The sequence below is a fragment of the Camellia sinensis genome, chromosome 7 (genome assembly GCF_055761805.1).
Source record: "Camellia sinensis isolate YWXY chromosome 7, ASM5576180v1, whole genome shotgun sequence".
NCBI lineage: Eukaryota > Viridiplantae > Streptophyta > Magnoliopsida > Ericales > Theaceae > Camellia > Camellia sinensis.
This window is the reverse complement of record NC_138967.1, coordinates 106795479-106812873: the sequence shown is the minus strand read 5'-3', so window position 1 is coordinate 106812873 and position 17395 is coordinate 106795479. Positions and strand designations below refer to the sequence as shown.

At 29.8% G+C, this 17395-nt stretch overlaps 1 protein-coding gene across 1 annotated transcript; it reads right to left on the bottom strand.

Moving 5' to 3' along the window:
* Window positions 1-6904: 6904 nt before the first annotated feature.
* LOC114297817 (Acyl-CoA N-acyltransferases (NAT) superfamily protein) lies at window positions 6905-9962 on the bottom strand. Its single transcript, XM_028242296.2, has 2 exons — window positions 9578-9962; window positions 6905-7304 (listed from the first exon to the last, which is right to left on the bottom strand). The coding sequence occupies exons 1-2, from the start codon at window positions 9840-9842 to the stop codon at window positions 7075-7077; spliced, it is 495 nt and encodes a 164-aa protein (XP_028098097.1). The 5' UTR covers window positions 9843-9962; the 3' UTR covers window positions 6905-7074.
* Between the last annotated feature and the right edge of the window lie 7433 nt (window positions 9963-17395).

Below are 17395 nucleotides of genomic sequence, written 5' to 3'. Positions count from 1 at the left end.
AATAAAATATTTAAAAAATTTTAAAAAAAATTATATATTTAAAATAAATAAATAAAATTTTCTTAAACATTTTTTAATATTTTAAAAAAATAAATCAGAAAAATTTCAAAATATAACTCAAAACTCTTTTCAAAACTCAAAACTCTTTTCAAAATTCAAAAAAAAATTCAAAACTCATAACCAAACAAATTTTCTCTTTTCAAAACTCAACTCACAATTCCACACTTAAATCGCAATTTTGGTATAATTACACCAATCTCTCTTTTAGTAAGGTTAATGTCCACCCCAGATCCAAGCGTGACCCACCGTGGCTCACAGAAACTTAGCTCATGGTACACGCAAGTCTAAACACGAACCCAATATCACAAAGAATAAACTTAACGATAGTCTAGAAATAAATAAATCAAAACTTAATCCAGTTACAAGTCATAAGTATAAACGGCAAAATCAACATTAATCAATACCATCCAAATCAACGGGATATAAACTACCCATATAATAGAATAATCCTAAATGAAGCTCAATATATATATATATATGCACAAACTTGATATACCATTCTGAAAAATAAACATAAAAATATATATATGAATGTTCTAGAGGTCTATGTAATTAAGTCTCTGCTATGCCATGAGTACACTCTAAGTCCTTCTATCACTTGGAAATGATAAATAATTAAATCAGCTGATAGCTCGGTGAGTAGAAGCATGGATAGATACAGTTTTGATAAATACAATCTGTTTCAAAACGAAAGTTCCACAGTTCAACAGTTAAAATACCCACGTCTTTCAAAAATATAACAAATGACATTCTCCACTTAAAACAGATTACAATATGATCATCAATAATTTTCTGGATACCAAGAATAATTAGTAACACACTGCAGAGTTCTTAAGGCAATAAGCTCGTAGGATCAAACATCGAACCAGGAGTCATCCTTGAAGTGGCGACCTGGGCCTTTTCATTGAGACGATCTAATTGAAAGTCACCTAGCCTAGCCTAGATCTTTTCCTTACAATCGTTGAGCCTTAGAGTCATCACAGCCCAACCTGAATCTATTCCCTAGTGGCCATAGTCACCACACACAGTGGAATAAATTCTATGGACTTTTATTTACAAATGGTCTCAATCATCAATACTATTCAGTTTCGCAAAATGTGGTAATTTACCATTATAAACATGAGAATATTTCAAACAGTTTACTGTATGCCAAGTTTACTTATATTTCAGAAATAATTTAATTCCATTGATAATATAATAATTTATCAAAATAGTTTTGTCCTGAAATAACAATTTAATTTTTCAAAAGTTTAGGGTGGGGAACATTTATAAAAAGAATATGTAGCATGCAACTAGTCACCTGAAACGGAATAATGTAATCCAAGACATGGGTTCCGATCGAAACTTAATTAAAAGTAACTTCAAAGTAAAATAGAATTTTAAACAAGTTTTCCCAATCCATTCGCTAAATTTGAAAATTAAAAACTCACTCCACACTGTTAGAAAAATTCCAAAACCCTCCAGATATCAACTAATATATCCTAAGTTTCAAACTGATTTGCTTATCAAAATAAGTATTCACAATTAATTATATCAAAACAGGTTGTTTTCTGCAACACTTCAAAGAAATTCATGGTTCTCTTAGTATACATGACCAATCAATGCAAGGACAAAATTTAAGAAACCAGACTCGTAACCGGTTCTAATGACGCTGATTTGATAATTTTTAAATTTATACCCAAAGAGAACGACACTTTTGAAGTTACTATTTTACACTAGTTTTCTGGACGGATTTGAATGCACCAGTTTATATAGATTTTGACTCCCAAAAATTATGAGAAAATTCTAATATAGGATTCAATATTTAATTAAGCTATTGCATAAATTTCAGTTCAAAATTCATCCATTTGATATGATTTCTTGATTTTTAAGGTTTGTGATTCTGTGAAGAATTTTTAGAATAAGAATTACACCAGTCTTTACACACAATTTATCTCCTTAGATTTCTTAACATTATATATATATATATATATATACAAAATACATATACCTACAATCTCTCCATCAATGAATTAAATAATAATAGAATAAAGATAAAGAAAGAAGAAATAAGAGAAGAAAACCCAGGAGGGCTATCATTTGATGATCACACACAGCACAACACACCCCAATCCTTCCTTAGTTGCACCCTTTTGTTTCTTTTCTCTTTCTCATGGCTACTCTTGCTAGTGAAATTGTTAGAAGAGCTAGGGTGCTTTTTTTTTTTCTCTTTTCTTTGTTATACATAACATAGAAGACTCTAAATAATTATCCTTATTTTATGGGTGCCTCTGTTTACACACCACATTTTGTCTCAAGGCACACCATTAATTGGTTATTTTTTATTACAATAATGACCTTACCTAAAATGACCAAAATGACCACAAAAGAATATCAGCGCATACCTTAGTTGAATACACAACATCCAAATCCTAACCTTAGCCACCATTGTTGCAACTGCCGCCATTTCACCATTACTGCCTCGTCACCTCTCTTCAGCTCCGGCGAATCCCCATCACCACAAACCCTCACCGGTGATCTATCTCTCTCTCTCGCGATCTGTATTCTCGTGATCTGCAAGGTGGTGGGTTGCGGGGTTGGTGACGAAAGAGAGGCGTGACTAGGCTAGGAAGGGGACAACGGCAGAGCGCAAGTGAGAAAAGAGGTTGATAGCGGTGAAGGTGATCTACAAGAGGAGGAGGCGACGGGGCTGAGAAGGAGGTAGCAAAAAACGTGAGGGAGGAGGGAGATGTTGAAGACGGTGGCGACAATCTGCGAGGTGGTGGGTCTCTAGAAATGGAGGCCACTTACAAGACTGGGAAGTGGGCAAGGACAGCTGCGAAGACGGAAGGAAGGGTTGACGGCGGTGGCCATGGTTGGCGTTGATGATGGTTGCCGGTGATGGCTACTACTGCCGGTGGTGTCTAACAGTTAAGTTTGTTTTTTTTGTTTTTGTTTTTGTTTTTGTTTTTTTTTTTTGTGTGAATTTGAGGTGTGTACTAAGTGATGTGGGACTAAGGGCGAAAATGGAACGTTGTGGTTTGTGTTGAGAAAAATTATGTTTTTAAAAATTATTAAAAGTGTGAACTAAGTAGTAGTGTACCTTGAGACCAAATATGGTGTGTAAATAGAGGCACTCTAATTTTATTTTATTTTCTCTCTCCATTAATTTAAATAAAATATAACTATTATTAGATTAAAATATGCTTACTAATTTGTCCTCCCCATTTTTTAATAATAAATCTTGCCTTTAAATTAAAAGCTTTTACCATAAATTTATTTTAGGTTTAAAATTAATTAAAAGATCGTTCAATAATATTTAATTTGCACATTAAGATTCACAAGTATATTATTTGATATTCGTAAAATTATTATTATTTAATGATTTATTTTATTTATCGGGTTCTCACAGTTAAAAGGATTAAAACTAAGAGCAATGCTACATCTATTTAAAATCTTACTAACAACAAATATTTTTAGATGTTTAAATGTCATTATCAGTGTATTTGATTTCAGTTTTCTAGAAATTGAGTTTTTTTTACTTTTCGTGTTTTTTTATTTTTAGTGAATATTTTAAAAATTTTAAATAATTTTTTTACTTTTTTAGATGCACCTTACTTTTAGATGTATCTAAATAGTAAAATATTTGTGAAAAAATATTTTAAAATTAATAAATACAAAAAAATACGAAAAATGCACTTTTTTTTTTGTTGTTGATATTTTTGGCATTAGTAAATTTTTTAAAGTTTTTTTTTCATAAATATTATACTTTTTAAGTGTATTTATGTTAGGTGTGCCTAAAAATTAAAAAAATTTAGTGAAAACAAAAAAATACGAAAAATGAAAAAGTAAAATTTTCTAAAACGTGAATTCTGAAAACTGAAACCAAACGGAGAAATTTTTTCGACAACCGATCACATTTGGCCTCTTATATTTTTAATAAAATTGTTAGTATGTGTAGAATTATTACAAAACTAATATAATGACACAAATATACAATGATAAACAAAATAAAATATATATTTTAATATAAAAAAGATAATATCATTTTTTCATTCTTATAACTAACATCATTTCTCCCAATTTTGCTTTCAAAGAATTGTATTTAAAAAATTGATGAAAACAATAATAAAAATTTAAGTGCTCCTTATCCATATCCATAGCATGTCAAGCTTTTAACCCAATTTTAGGCCTCATTTGGCAATATCAAAAAATAATCTAAAATTCAGAAAGTTATTAAAAAAATAAAAAAATTAATAAATACTAAAAAGTCAAAAATTCTTTTCCATTCACTCTACTTTTAATATATCTTTTCGTAAAAACTAAAAAATCATCCCCAAATATATTAAATTTTTTCATCTTATATCTTAGCCAAAAAATTAAAAACTCACTAAAAAAATTTGTACCCAAACAAAGCCTTAGTAAGAGATGTCAGCAGATTTTACTGGTCAATTTGTGCCCTGCCCCAAGTTGGCATATTATTGCATTTTCATACTATCAATGGAAATGTTTTCTTGGTTTCAAGCACCTTTTTTACAATATCTAATGTACTGATAGCATCCAATAAAAATTATATGTCAAACCATACAATCTATTATTTAATGGATGGGTGGGTGTCATATTTGCCAGTAGCTTTGCTGCCAATCTTACTACTTTTGTTACCCATACAATTTTCTTCTTCAGACAGCAATCTGGAATGGCAAATAGGCGAAAGGAGATAAGGAGAGAGAGACAAATTTCACGGCCAAGAAATTTGGTAACTCCAATTACAACCTCACATCTCCTCACTGTCACTTTGAATTCCATTATGCAAATCAGCAGATGTTGAGATTCAAAGTAAGGTCCTGCAGGCTACAAAACAGAAAGAGATTCTCTGTTCCAATGCACTTCTAGTCAATAGGGATCATATGTTTCCAGATTCCTGTCTCAAAAAGCTGCAGAGATCTGTTCCAGATTACGGCGTCCTCAATTATTCAAGCAATCACCCACGGGAGAGCAAGATCAGAAGAACATAAAGAAATCAATTATGACACCCTTCCATGTGAGCCTTGAACTCTCCATCACAGGCTAACCTATTCTCTGATTCTGTCAACGGTGAGAGAGCCTTGAGCGAGAATTAAACTCATGAACAGCCTTCTCAACTCTCAAAAAAAAAAAGAAAAAAAAAAAAGTTGGACAAAACTGGGAGAGGATTAAAGCAAGCTCCATTTGGAGCCTTACTGACAAACAAACCCAACAGATCAATCATGATGCCTCCAAAGCTGCCATTGATGAATGCATAGATTCTAACATATGAAGCAATGGTGCAAGTACGGATATGGGTACGAAGTATGTCGATACGGAAAATTCTTTAAAAAGTTGGACACGAGTACGACTAGAATACGTCAATTTATTTCTTTATTTATTATTATTTTTTAAAATTTATAGCTAAACATCCAACATACAAATCAAAGTTTCAATATCAAAACTAAAAAGAGAACAGTTTGTCTAAAAAAGTTATATAATTGTTTCTTTTTCTTTTTTGATTGTCTAAAACAGGATGCAAAAGAGAGCAAAATCATGACTCATGGGTAAAGAGTGTTGGAAATAAATTACTTCATATTTTTAAAATTGAAAGAATAATAATAAGGTTACAATAAATTCTAACAGCTAAAAAAAACAATAAATAAAAAAAATACCTCACCGTACCAATACTGTACCCATGCCGTACCCACGACGTACCCAAATGTATTTGCCGTACCCGGCGTGTATTCGGCCTACCCGGTATACGTACCGCTGTACAGATATGCGTACCCGTACCTGATAAGTACCCAATACTCATACAACACCATTTTTTAAGTACCGTGCTTCATAAATTCTAACAATTCCACTGTCCATTTCATAGACAGAATGGATGTGAAAATGATTCATAAGATCAGAGAAACCATCAAAGAGCCACATTGGATGAATACATGCACATTGCGACAGTAAATTTTTGATGATTTCAGGCTCTTCCGCACATGCACATAAGAAGCAGGCCTGCCGGACCCGGATAAATCCGATCAGATTATTATCCGAATCCGACTTTGTATGCAAACTAGAACAGTATGTTGCTAAATGTCGAAACTCATCTCTCTCATCTACATTCTCTTTCTCACCTCACACCTGCCATACCATCATCACAAATTCATATTCAAACCTTACACTACTACACAGATCTCATCTCATCTCATCAAATCAAATCAAATCAAACCAAACCTTGACAATTAATCACACACAGATATATATATATATATACCACAATATATAGAATCAAATCAAAGCAAATCTTAACAATCAATCACACACACACATATATTACCGCAGCAATATACAGAAAAAAGGAAGCAACAGCAACTGCAAATCATAGGCTGCGAAATGCAGGAATTGTAGACTACAATGATAGTCTTCAATGTGTTTGTTGATTTTCCAAAGCGAGATGAGATAAAAGAAACATAACAAACAAAGATGGATGGGAATGAATTACCTTCTTCCTTCCTACTTGTCCAAGAAATCTTCTTGCACAGCCCAAAAAAAAAAGGGGGATTGGATCAGATCGGTTTTACAGATCGGATATCCATATAATTCGGATTCAGATTTGGATGGCTTATAATTGGATTTAGACGATCAGATTCGGATTTGCATGTAATCGGATCAGAAGGTATAAGGTCCTTGAGAACAAATGTTATTCTTTTATAATTGTTTCATAGTTAAGTCTCAATGAGTGCATATTTCTATTTTGCGATCAAATGTTTAAAGTATCCAGACAACAAGATGCGTGCAAATTTCATGTAATCCATTGACAAGATATATATTTGTGAAAATCAGAAAATGCAAAGAATGAAGGTTACTTTTCAAAGCAATCAATTTATTGACTAAATGATACTATAAATGGTATGAACGACACAATAATCTATGATTTTACAGATCAAATGCTTCTTTTCAGACTTCTTTCAGATACAAAATGCTAGGCACATTTTTGTAAACATTTGCATTTATGTTTCAAGCGCCATTCTTCTAATTACCATCAAAATCCAAGTACATTCTATAAGCATTTCGATCTGGAGAATAGTAACCTTCTATCAAATTATCAACTCGAAAACCAAGTTTCTTGTAGAGAGTCATGGCTGGAGCTCTTGAGGGATCAACATGAAGTGATATGCGGTGGACACTCCTAGTTCTGCATTTCTGAATCGCTGCTTTCAGTAGTGCCTCTCCATGGCCTTGACCCCTACATTTCTCCTTCACTAATTTTGTTTCCCATCAACAAAAAGAACAAAGGCTATAAAAGTCAAATTTGTTCAACAAGAGAAAAATTCACATTTAAGACATTTTCAACAAATAAGCATTTGATGAAATCAGTCTTTCTATTCATTGAAATAAATCAAATACCACATTTGTGCTACCTTTTTTAAACTTGTTTTCCAGGAGTACACCATTATTTGGAATTAAAAGTCCATTCTTACCTTTCTCTCAAACTCACAGCCCTTGGAGGGGTGGACAAGTTACAAATAGAACCTTCTAGCATTGTGGCAGGCAAAGCATTTACCACTGCACCAAGCTTAGCCGTTACCCCATTACTAGGAAATGAAAGAGATAATGTAGAGAAACTAAATGGGAAAAAGAGAGGTACTAATGTCGTGTTTGGTTCTTGGATTTGTGGAGAGAAAAGAAAGGGAAGGGAAAGGTTATGAAATATCAAGATCAGTTCACATCATAGTTGTCAATACCATACCAGAGAGAAAACGGAATACAAATAGACCAATACCGTTCCGGTTAACTTCTCGATAAGTACCAGCCAATTTCATAAATACTGGTCAATACCGACCGGAAAATGTAATTCTGGCAAAATTGAACGGTATGCAAGCAAAAGTGAATTTTTGAATTTCTATTATATATATATATATATGTATTATATGATCTACGTTGTTGCCCTAAGAAAATAAAAAATATAACTTTGGATGGTTAAATTATAGGCTTAAATATATTATATGCTTATATTGGCCTATTTTGGGAAGTGGGTTATAATCCACTTCCTCTCTTACAAAAAAACTGTTTATAAGCAGTTTTTCACTAAAAACTGATTATAACCATCTTCTCAAAATAGGCCATTATTTACTAATAAACAATTTTTTTCATACATACATAATATTTTTGCAATAAATCTGAAACGGTACCCGGAAACATACTGGTACCAGTAGGTACTGTACTAATTGAAAAAACGAAACTTTGTCCGGTACGGAATTAATAACTTTGGTTCACATAACATAAGCATCAATCTTATCACTAGTAGAAATTAACACAAGTATCCAACAAAGGAACACTGTGGTTTAAATGAGATTTGCAATTTTCATTAATTGGCTTGTCTTAGATTTTCCCCACTATTTCTATCATTCCAGTAGAAGCTATAGGTGATTCAAAACTGCAATTTGCATACAAATATTCTTGAATTTGTAGAATACTAGGCAAATATGGACAAGATCAACCATTTACAGTTTGTTTGAATTGGATGATTTGAAGAAAAGAAAAGAAAAAAATCAATATCTCTTGCCCTAATATTCTCTCTTACTTAACCAAACATGAAGGAGAGAAAACACAATATTTAAGTGATCCTTACTTTTTCCCTTTTAATTAGTGAAAATTTCATTTTACCCTCTAAGTTATCCCTCAAGAATCAATTAGACTCTAATAATCCTATTATTTTAGTTATGCAAATCTTACACTTGAACTATTCAAATTGACATCAATTTGACCCTCACTGTCACTTGCCACCTGGACCCCTAAACTCTAGTTTGGAAGGAAAATCGAGTGTTTTTTTCTGCCCACGTACAAAAACCTTACTCGTGAGAGACAAAACAAGTGTGAGTTATAGTAGGGTTCTCATTAGAATCTGAAATCGTTATTTAGGGTTGTCTCTCACCTTTTTACATATAACCCTAATTCCGATTTCTGAATCACTAGGCTGATAATTTTGTCCCAATTGATTAAAAGAAAAGTATTAACGCTGTGTTTAGTGAGAGATTTGGGAAGTGATTTGGAAAACGAAAAGAAAAAAATGTAAGTAAAATATGAATAAAATATACTTATATTTCACCTAATTTTACACACTTTCTCAAGTTCCGATTTCCGTTCCCTTCCCATTTCCCTTCCTAAATCCCCAACTAAACATAAACACAGCGTAAAGGTGCATTGTTTATAACCCTAATTCCGATTTCCAAATCACTAGGCCCATAATTGTGTCCCAATTGATTAAAAAAAAAAAAAAACATTAAAGGTGCATTGTTTATAACCCTAATTCCGATTTCTGAATCACTAGGCTGATATAATTTTGTCCCAATTGATTTAAAAAAAAAAAATTAAAGTGGATTGTTCATAAGAAAAATTATGTAACTAAGTTCTTTGAAATTGCCTGAACTACCAACAAACCCTGTTTCTCCATTTTCAAAGTCAATAAAAGCAAATAGACAAGAAAGGCTATGAAGCAAAGAAGAAGAAAAAAGGGGGTTTAGGGGGTCTGAACCTGCGAGTTTTGCAATGGAAGCAGAGAGTGAAGATGGAGAAGAATACATGACATAGCCAGCAACATCACCACCGTCGATCTCCGAGTAAAGCAATCCACTGTTCCTTTTCTTCAGTTCTTCATCGAAGGATCGAGCAAGTGATTCGTGCTTTGGGAAGATCTTTTTCTCTATCCTCACTATGTCTTCGACTACTTTGGTCCAGTTTGGGGATTTTCTCTGTAGCTCCACTATCACCCAGTTCGCCATTTGCTTCATTTCATTCATGGCTCAAGTTTGATGTAGGACTATTTCAAGGGCCCAACTCAAATTTTTAAGTAAAAATTGGGTGATTGGTTGGTACAATTGTGAATTTAGAAATTGTTACATCACCCCCAAACTGCCCTTAAAAATTTTTAGGGCTGAGTAAGTGATCCGTGAAATCCATAATCCGATCCAGTTCAGTCCAATCCGATAGGTTTGGATTGGTTTTTTGAATCCGCGGTTCGGTTCCGGATTGAGGAATTAAAAATCCGTAGTCTACGGATTGGTTCCGGATTGAACCCCACGGTTCCGGATTGGAACCGATCCGAACCGTATACAAATAGTCTATATTTTTATTATACATCCTTCCCCCATAGTATCTTCTCTTAATTCTATATAAAATCTAAACTCAAACCTAAAATCGTATAATATCTTCTTTTATTACTCTTGTTTGTTGGTTTTTAGTTTTAATTTGTAATGGTTTAAATACTTATAGTGAAACCAATTTTCTTATGGTTGTTTAAATTTTAGAACAGTATATCGCTATTATAGAAAAATATGTTGCAATTGTGGAACTAATATAGCGCTATGTTTATATTTTTATAAAATTAAAGTGTTGTAAATATATTTTCGTTATTTAATTATGTGAATCCGTGGTCCTAAACCGATCCAATCCGTATTTAAATGGATTGGTTCGGATTGGTTCCATGATTTAAACGGATTGGATTGGTTTCAATTTTTTAGGAACCGTAGATAACGGATTGGTCCTGGTTTTATCCCAATCCGGTCCAATCCGGACAATGCTCACCCCTAAAAATTTTAGTATAATAATAAATAAATAAATTACAAATGCATTAATTTGTTTAAAATAAGAATTATTAATTACATTCCATTTCTTGAAATTTTTAATTCATAACAAATAGTCTATTTTATTAATAAATTATCAAGTCAATTAATAATTTTTAATGATGTCATAAATTTATTTCAATTAATAATTTAGATAATTTTATTATTGTGTAGAAGAATAGTTATAAATGTTATTTTTTTAGTTAATTCTGTTAAATAAATTTTTTAAATAAGAAATATTTATAATTTTTTAAATTACATTAAACAACCTGTATTTTAAACAAAATTTAAATAATGTTTTTATAATTTACCCAACAAAAAAAAGTCTCTTACTCTAGTGAAGAAATAAGTAAAATTCGATTTAAATATAAGTTAGTTAAGAATTCTTACTCTAAGTGAAGAAATACGTAAAATTCGATTTAAATACAAGTTAGAGTTAAGAATTTGACAGTGTTTTGGGTGATGAATCTGATTCTGGTATCTGAATTGAATTGATGTGCATTGATGATTTGGACTGAGGCGTTGTTGATTTGCTGATTATGAATGTGGAATGGTTGCTCCCATCCAGTGACGGAGCCAGAAAATTGAGTTAGAGGGATACTATTAATTATAATTTTTTATTTAAAAAAATCATGATAAATATTACGATAATAATAATTTTATGAATTAAATTTAAGCATAAAAAATTACATATTCATTATTAATAGGAACAAATTAAAATTTTATAATAGTGTAGAATAGCTCGGTGCAGGATGGTGATGTAAGTTTGTAATTCTAACACAAAATTATGGATCAAAATTCTTAACTTTAAAAAATAAAAACACATCATTTATAGCACAAATTATTATAAAATTTATTTAATTTTTATTTGATAGAAAAATATTAAAGATATAACATTGCTTATAAATGATATGTTTCGAATGAAAATTATTAAACAGTCTTAGAATACCATATAACATTGCCTATATGATGCTCAAAGCATGAGAAATCACAAATCACACTAAGCAGTCTATCAATTGCTTGAAAATAATGAGTTCATTATATCTAATCTATAAGATTTTTCGCTATACTATTGGTTTAAACTATTACATAAATAATACCAGATAGTGTTCTCATAGTATCAAATAACTACTTGTTGTGAACAATACAATAAATCCTTAACAAAAAAACATATTAAGAAGAAAAAAAATATACATTTTATATATGACAACAAGACACATACACACACAAAAAAAAAAAATTCTCAAAATTGAGGGAGGGACACGTGACCCCCTCGTCATTCCTTCCCTCCGCCCCTGCTCACATCAATTAAGTGAGGATTTTCTAGTTGGTTGTAGGTGGTAGTTGGTGGTTGTTTTATTTATTTATTTATTTTGTTTCTTTGGTTGGTTGCTCATGAATTCTGGGGTGTTAGCAAATGATAGGATGAACTTTTTGGTGTCAACATAGTTGGGGTGATTTAGCTCATTGTAATGTTTTTATACTTGCCTTTTTTTATTGATGTAATTTATTTTGTACTTTGTACTGCGCTTTATATCAATGGAGTTTTTTTATTTTGCCGATCAAAAACAAAAAAACAAAAAAAGTTTTGGGTGATTTTTATTCAAATTAAAATTTAATATGAGTTTGGGTTAAGGATTGGAAATGTCCATATGTATATTTATACTTGCAACTATTTGGGTACTTCTAAAAAAGTCAAAAAGTCAAAAAGTTACTCAAAAAGTTAAAAAGTTAACACTATTCACCAAAAGTCAACAATTACGGCTGCACAACTCCCAATTCAAATTTTTCTCTACAAATCAATTTTTACAATTTTTTATTACACATTTTCAATAAAAAGTCAAAAAGTTAACCCAAACATCCATATTTTCAACCTCAATTTTTTAGTTCAAAAAGACAAAAAGTACACTTATTTAGTCTTCCCAAACTTGGCCTAATTGTAATGTGTGCAAGTTGAAAAAAAGTTCTAAAAAACAAAATTATAAAAAATAAATTATAAATGTGAATTATATAATTGTGGTTTTGGATGATCTAAATAAGTGTATTTTTTGACTTTTTATAAAATATGAGTTGAGTTTGAAATGATATAATAGAGAAGTAATGTGATTAAAATAAGATAATATGACTTAAATAGAATAATAATTTTTTTAACTTTTTTTAAAGATGTCAAATTAAATCTATTTTAATAATAAAATTACAAGACACAAAAGGGTGAACACGAACCCAAGGCTTTGCATGTTATGAATTATTATTATTATATAGGGCCTTACACTAGACAGATTATACATTATTTATCGGGAAGGCTTCTCCTCAATCCACTATTGAACATACTCTTGGGTTTGTGGGATTTATTACGAATTTTGTTTCTATAATCTGAATTGTTTAATGTATATAATTTGTTGAGTATTTTATATCTACAAAATATCACATTAATCGAATATCGATAACCCCTTAATCGGAACACATTTTTGTTAATAGTAAATATAATTTTAAAAATAAATTGTTAATAAAAATGTATTACGATCAAAGAGTTGCCGATATTTGATTAATATAATTTTTTATAGATATAAAATATTTAACAAGCTTTACATATTAAATAATTTAAATCATCGAAACGAGATCCATAATGAATCTCACAAACCCAACAATATTCTCTAATCTACTATGTAAACCGAAGAGAAGTCATCTCCCATTTGTTACACATGTTTTACACCTTTGAAGTTTCTTAATATGTATGCAAAATGTATAAGTAACAAAATTTATATACATAATAGAAAAGATGCCCGTGGCACGAGACACTATTATAATAAATTTATATTTTATAAATATAATAATTTTTTATAGTAAATTTAATTTTCACAACTATAATACTTTTAGTTTTATTAAAAATAATATTTAATTTATTACAAAATAGATAACATTGTTTTATAAAATATAAATTATGAACTTCTTATTTTATCAATTTAAACTTTATTTTTATATGTTTTTAGTATAAACTATTTGTCTATTTTTGTTAAGTAAAATAGATAGAAACAAATAATATTTTAATCATTAAACTCAATGTAGGTGCATAAAAAATCATCTAAAATACTATTTTTATTAAGTTTAATGATTAAAATACTATTATTTTCGTCAATTGTACATGATAAAAATAGATTGATGGTTTAGATTAAAAATAAATAAAAAGATTAAGGTTTAAATTGAGAAAATTAAAATCTAAAGATTATTTTATTATAGGGTTTCAAACTCTTGGATTTTTTTTATTAATAATTTTCCCTAATAATTATTATATTACATTTCAGTTTTATTCCAATAAACCAAACATTACTCAATATTATTTTAAAAAAATTATATAAAAGAAAAATTGTTTAAGAACAAAAAATTAATACAGGAAAAAAAATATTTATAATGAAGTGTCAATGGCATTTTTGAAATTATGAAGACAATGATAGATTGTATTTTAATTGAAATGAAGTAACCAAAAGAAGTTATATTATTTTATATATAAATTTTTATAAAATTCTATTGGAAAAATTACAAAAAAAAAAAAAAAAACTCAGGGTTTGAACCATGTAACAAAATAAACTCTAAAATTTTACTTTTATCAATTTGAACTCTAAACTTTTGATTTGTTTTCAATATAAACCTTTTACCTATTTTTATTAAGTAAAATAAATGAAAAAAAATGTATTTTAGGTATTAAATTCAACGAAAATTATATTTTAGATATTTTTCATTGAATTTAATGACTATTTTTTTTTATATTTATTTTACTTTAAAAAAATAGGCAAATGGTTTAAATTGAAAGCAAATCAAAATTTTAGAATTTAAATTGACAAAAATAAAAATTCAAAGTTTATTTTGTTATAGGGTTCAAACTATAGGTTTTCTTTTTCTTTTTCTTTTTCTTTTTCTTTTTTTTTGGGGGGGGGAAGGGGGGTAATTTTTCCAATTCTATTTGTATATGATTACTCTTAAATAAGAATCGGAGATTATTGCATTATGTTTGATTAGGATACAATAAAAATATTTAATTATTTTTTACTATTAATTGGATGAAAAAGGAAAATAATTTGAATTGTTTTTCAGAAACAAACAAATTTTCAAGAGTAATCAAAACAAACAAATTTTTTCAAAAAAAATCTCAAAATTTTATTTGGCTACCTACTTTCCAAAATCATTCTCTGTCTCTTACACATCAAATCAATTACTTTTTTTAAAACTCTCTCCCCAAAATAATTTTCTAAAACCATTTCTAAAAAAAGACAAACCAAACAAGTTTTCGTACTTTTTATCTAAAAAACTACTCTACAAACACACTTTTTTTAGGTGACTGTCTAAGTAACAATATTTAATATTTTTAATCTCTAAACACTCTCCTAAAATTATTATTTACTAAAGCAACATTTGGTATTGTCCTATCCAACACTCACTTAAACTTTACCAAAAAAAGAAAAAGAAAACGAAATTATGATTTGTCAAATACAATGTTTTTTTCTAGCGATAATAATCTTATCATAAAAAGTAAAATTTTTTAAAACTTTACTAAAATTATTTGTAAAAGCAGCTTAAAAACAATATTTGGATATTATTTGTCATCACTGAATAACAATAAATGTTAATATGATAAATTTATGTACAATACTTTATTATCATTTCATGTGTCACAGTTTTAGTGATTTAATGGCTCCCTACTCATATTTATTCTGAATAAAGTATTGATAGATCATTCAATTTAGTATCACCTGTAATTGAGTTATTATGATTATAACGTTTTAAATTGTTACTTTAAAAGAATTGAAATAAGTTGTATATTTGTTTGGTATAACTTTTTATTTATTTATTATTATTTTTTTTTTAAAAGAAGGTTATATTTTATAACTTAAAAATATTTCTCATTTTTATAATTTTTCAAATTAGTTCAAAAATTGCAATAAATTATAATCTAAAATTGAATCAAACACAATTAGTGAATTTTTAAAAATGATTTATTTATAAGTGTTATCAAAAGAGACAAAAATTATAAACAAAATATAAAAATTATGAAATTGTACAAGCAAAAAAAAAAAAAAAAAAAGACAAAAGACAAAAGACAAAATGGCAAAAATACAAGACAGAAGACAAGGGCACAAAAGGGAAGGGAAAAAACAGAGCCATGCCATGGCTACTCCCTCTTATATTATAGTAAGATATGATTAAAATTGCTATGAGAGATGATGGTAGGAGTAGAGAGAATGGATGTCAAGTTTTCAACAGTTTTATCGTTGATTTTTTACACTTTCAATCCTTAAAATAACTGCTTGGCAAAGATGAATATATATATATATATATATATATTTTAAATTAGTATAATTATGATTCTTTTTAGAAATCAAAATCTTGTGATATAGTTATGTTGGTTTTTTTGACTTTTGAAGGTTAAAAACGTAATTAGATCGTGCGAGTAACGATCAATAAGTCTTTACAAAGATACTAAATGCCAACTAATTAATCAGACAATTGTTTCAAAATTCTTTTTAACCTCAATGAAGAAGATTTTTACTGATGGCTTGTTTTAGGAGAAAATTCAGAAGACTAATCACAAAAGTAAAAGAAAGAGGGAGAAACAATATTAGAAATCAAATTTCATTAAGTAAATAAGAGTTTACAATTGTACCTTTGCACTTTTACAGCTTCTAAGGGGGTTACGGCAATAGACTAACTTAAAACTACTCCTAGGAATTTGAAATGCAGTGCAGGAAAGTAAAGAACTGGAAAGAAAAATGCAAAATAAATAAACTGGTTTCTAGATCTGGTTCTTGTGCCTTCATTATCAACTTTCCTCTCTATTTATAGGCCTTGGTAGTAACCGTCGAAGTGGCTGATAATTGTCAAAGTGACCTCCATAATAATGGGACATGACTCCAAGCACTTTGCCTCCACTAAGCCATTTCTTGCAGTTGGGCTTCCCTCTTGAATTTGAATTTAAATCTTTAAGAAGTATTTAACCATGTCTCCTTGCTCCTTTTGATTGCTCCAGTACTTCGCAGACCCATTGCCATTGATATAATTTGCTACATGTCCTCTGAGGACGAGAGACCTTTACTAATTCCACAAGTTATCCCTAATGGACCACATGTCAGGTTATGATTGGCTGATACAAAATATGTGGCCAACATTACTCTCCACACTAATATAACCAATACTTGGTAATATTAGTGAATCGATGCACTATTGCCCACATTCTAGGACGTGCATGGTAATTAATTGTTCTGGAAGTATAACCGTCTTCAAGCAATGTTTAAAACATTGAACTTCCTTTTATGCTTGAAGCTTACTTCTACTACATGTGGAAACGAAGGGACTGACACATCCTTGATGGCCAATCAAACCTTTTCTTTCATTGATCAAGCATACAAAGAGGTTTTGGACAATGTTGGCCAACCTCGAAAGAACTCTCATGTATTTATTAGCCATATTTACCCTTCTCCATTTATACAAGTTATGGAGGGTTTTGTAAAATATGCACCTTTAGAACAAAAACGTGCTCAAATGGATCTCAAAGGCTCTTCATCTGTTCCAAAGATCTCAGCGTGGGATGAGGTTGCCTCATCTTCTACCAAAACTATTAGTTAGAATGCCTGGCCAAAACCAACCCAACCTTAGACAAGGGAGCGAATTCATTATAGATTTGTTGAATTCGATGACCCTACTTCAGTTCCTCATTTTTAGGCTTGAAACTCCTGTGGTAG

Bases quoted from the DNA above. Each gene is read 5' to 3' on its own strand.
- LOC114297817 (XM_028242296.2), bottom strand. From the start codon at position 9,842: ATGAATGAAATGAAGCAAATGGCGAACTGGGTGATAGTGGAGCTACAG. The intron at 7,305-9,577 runs GTTCAGACCCCC...AAACAAAATTAG, and splicing joins TTCCATTGCAAAACTCGCAG to TGAAGGAGAAATGTAGGGGT.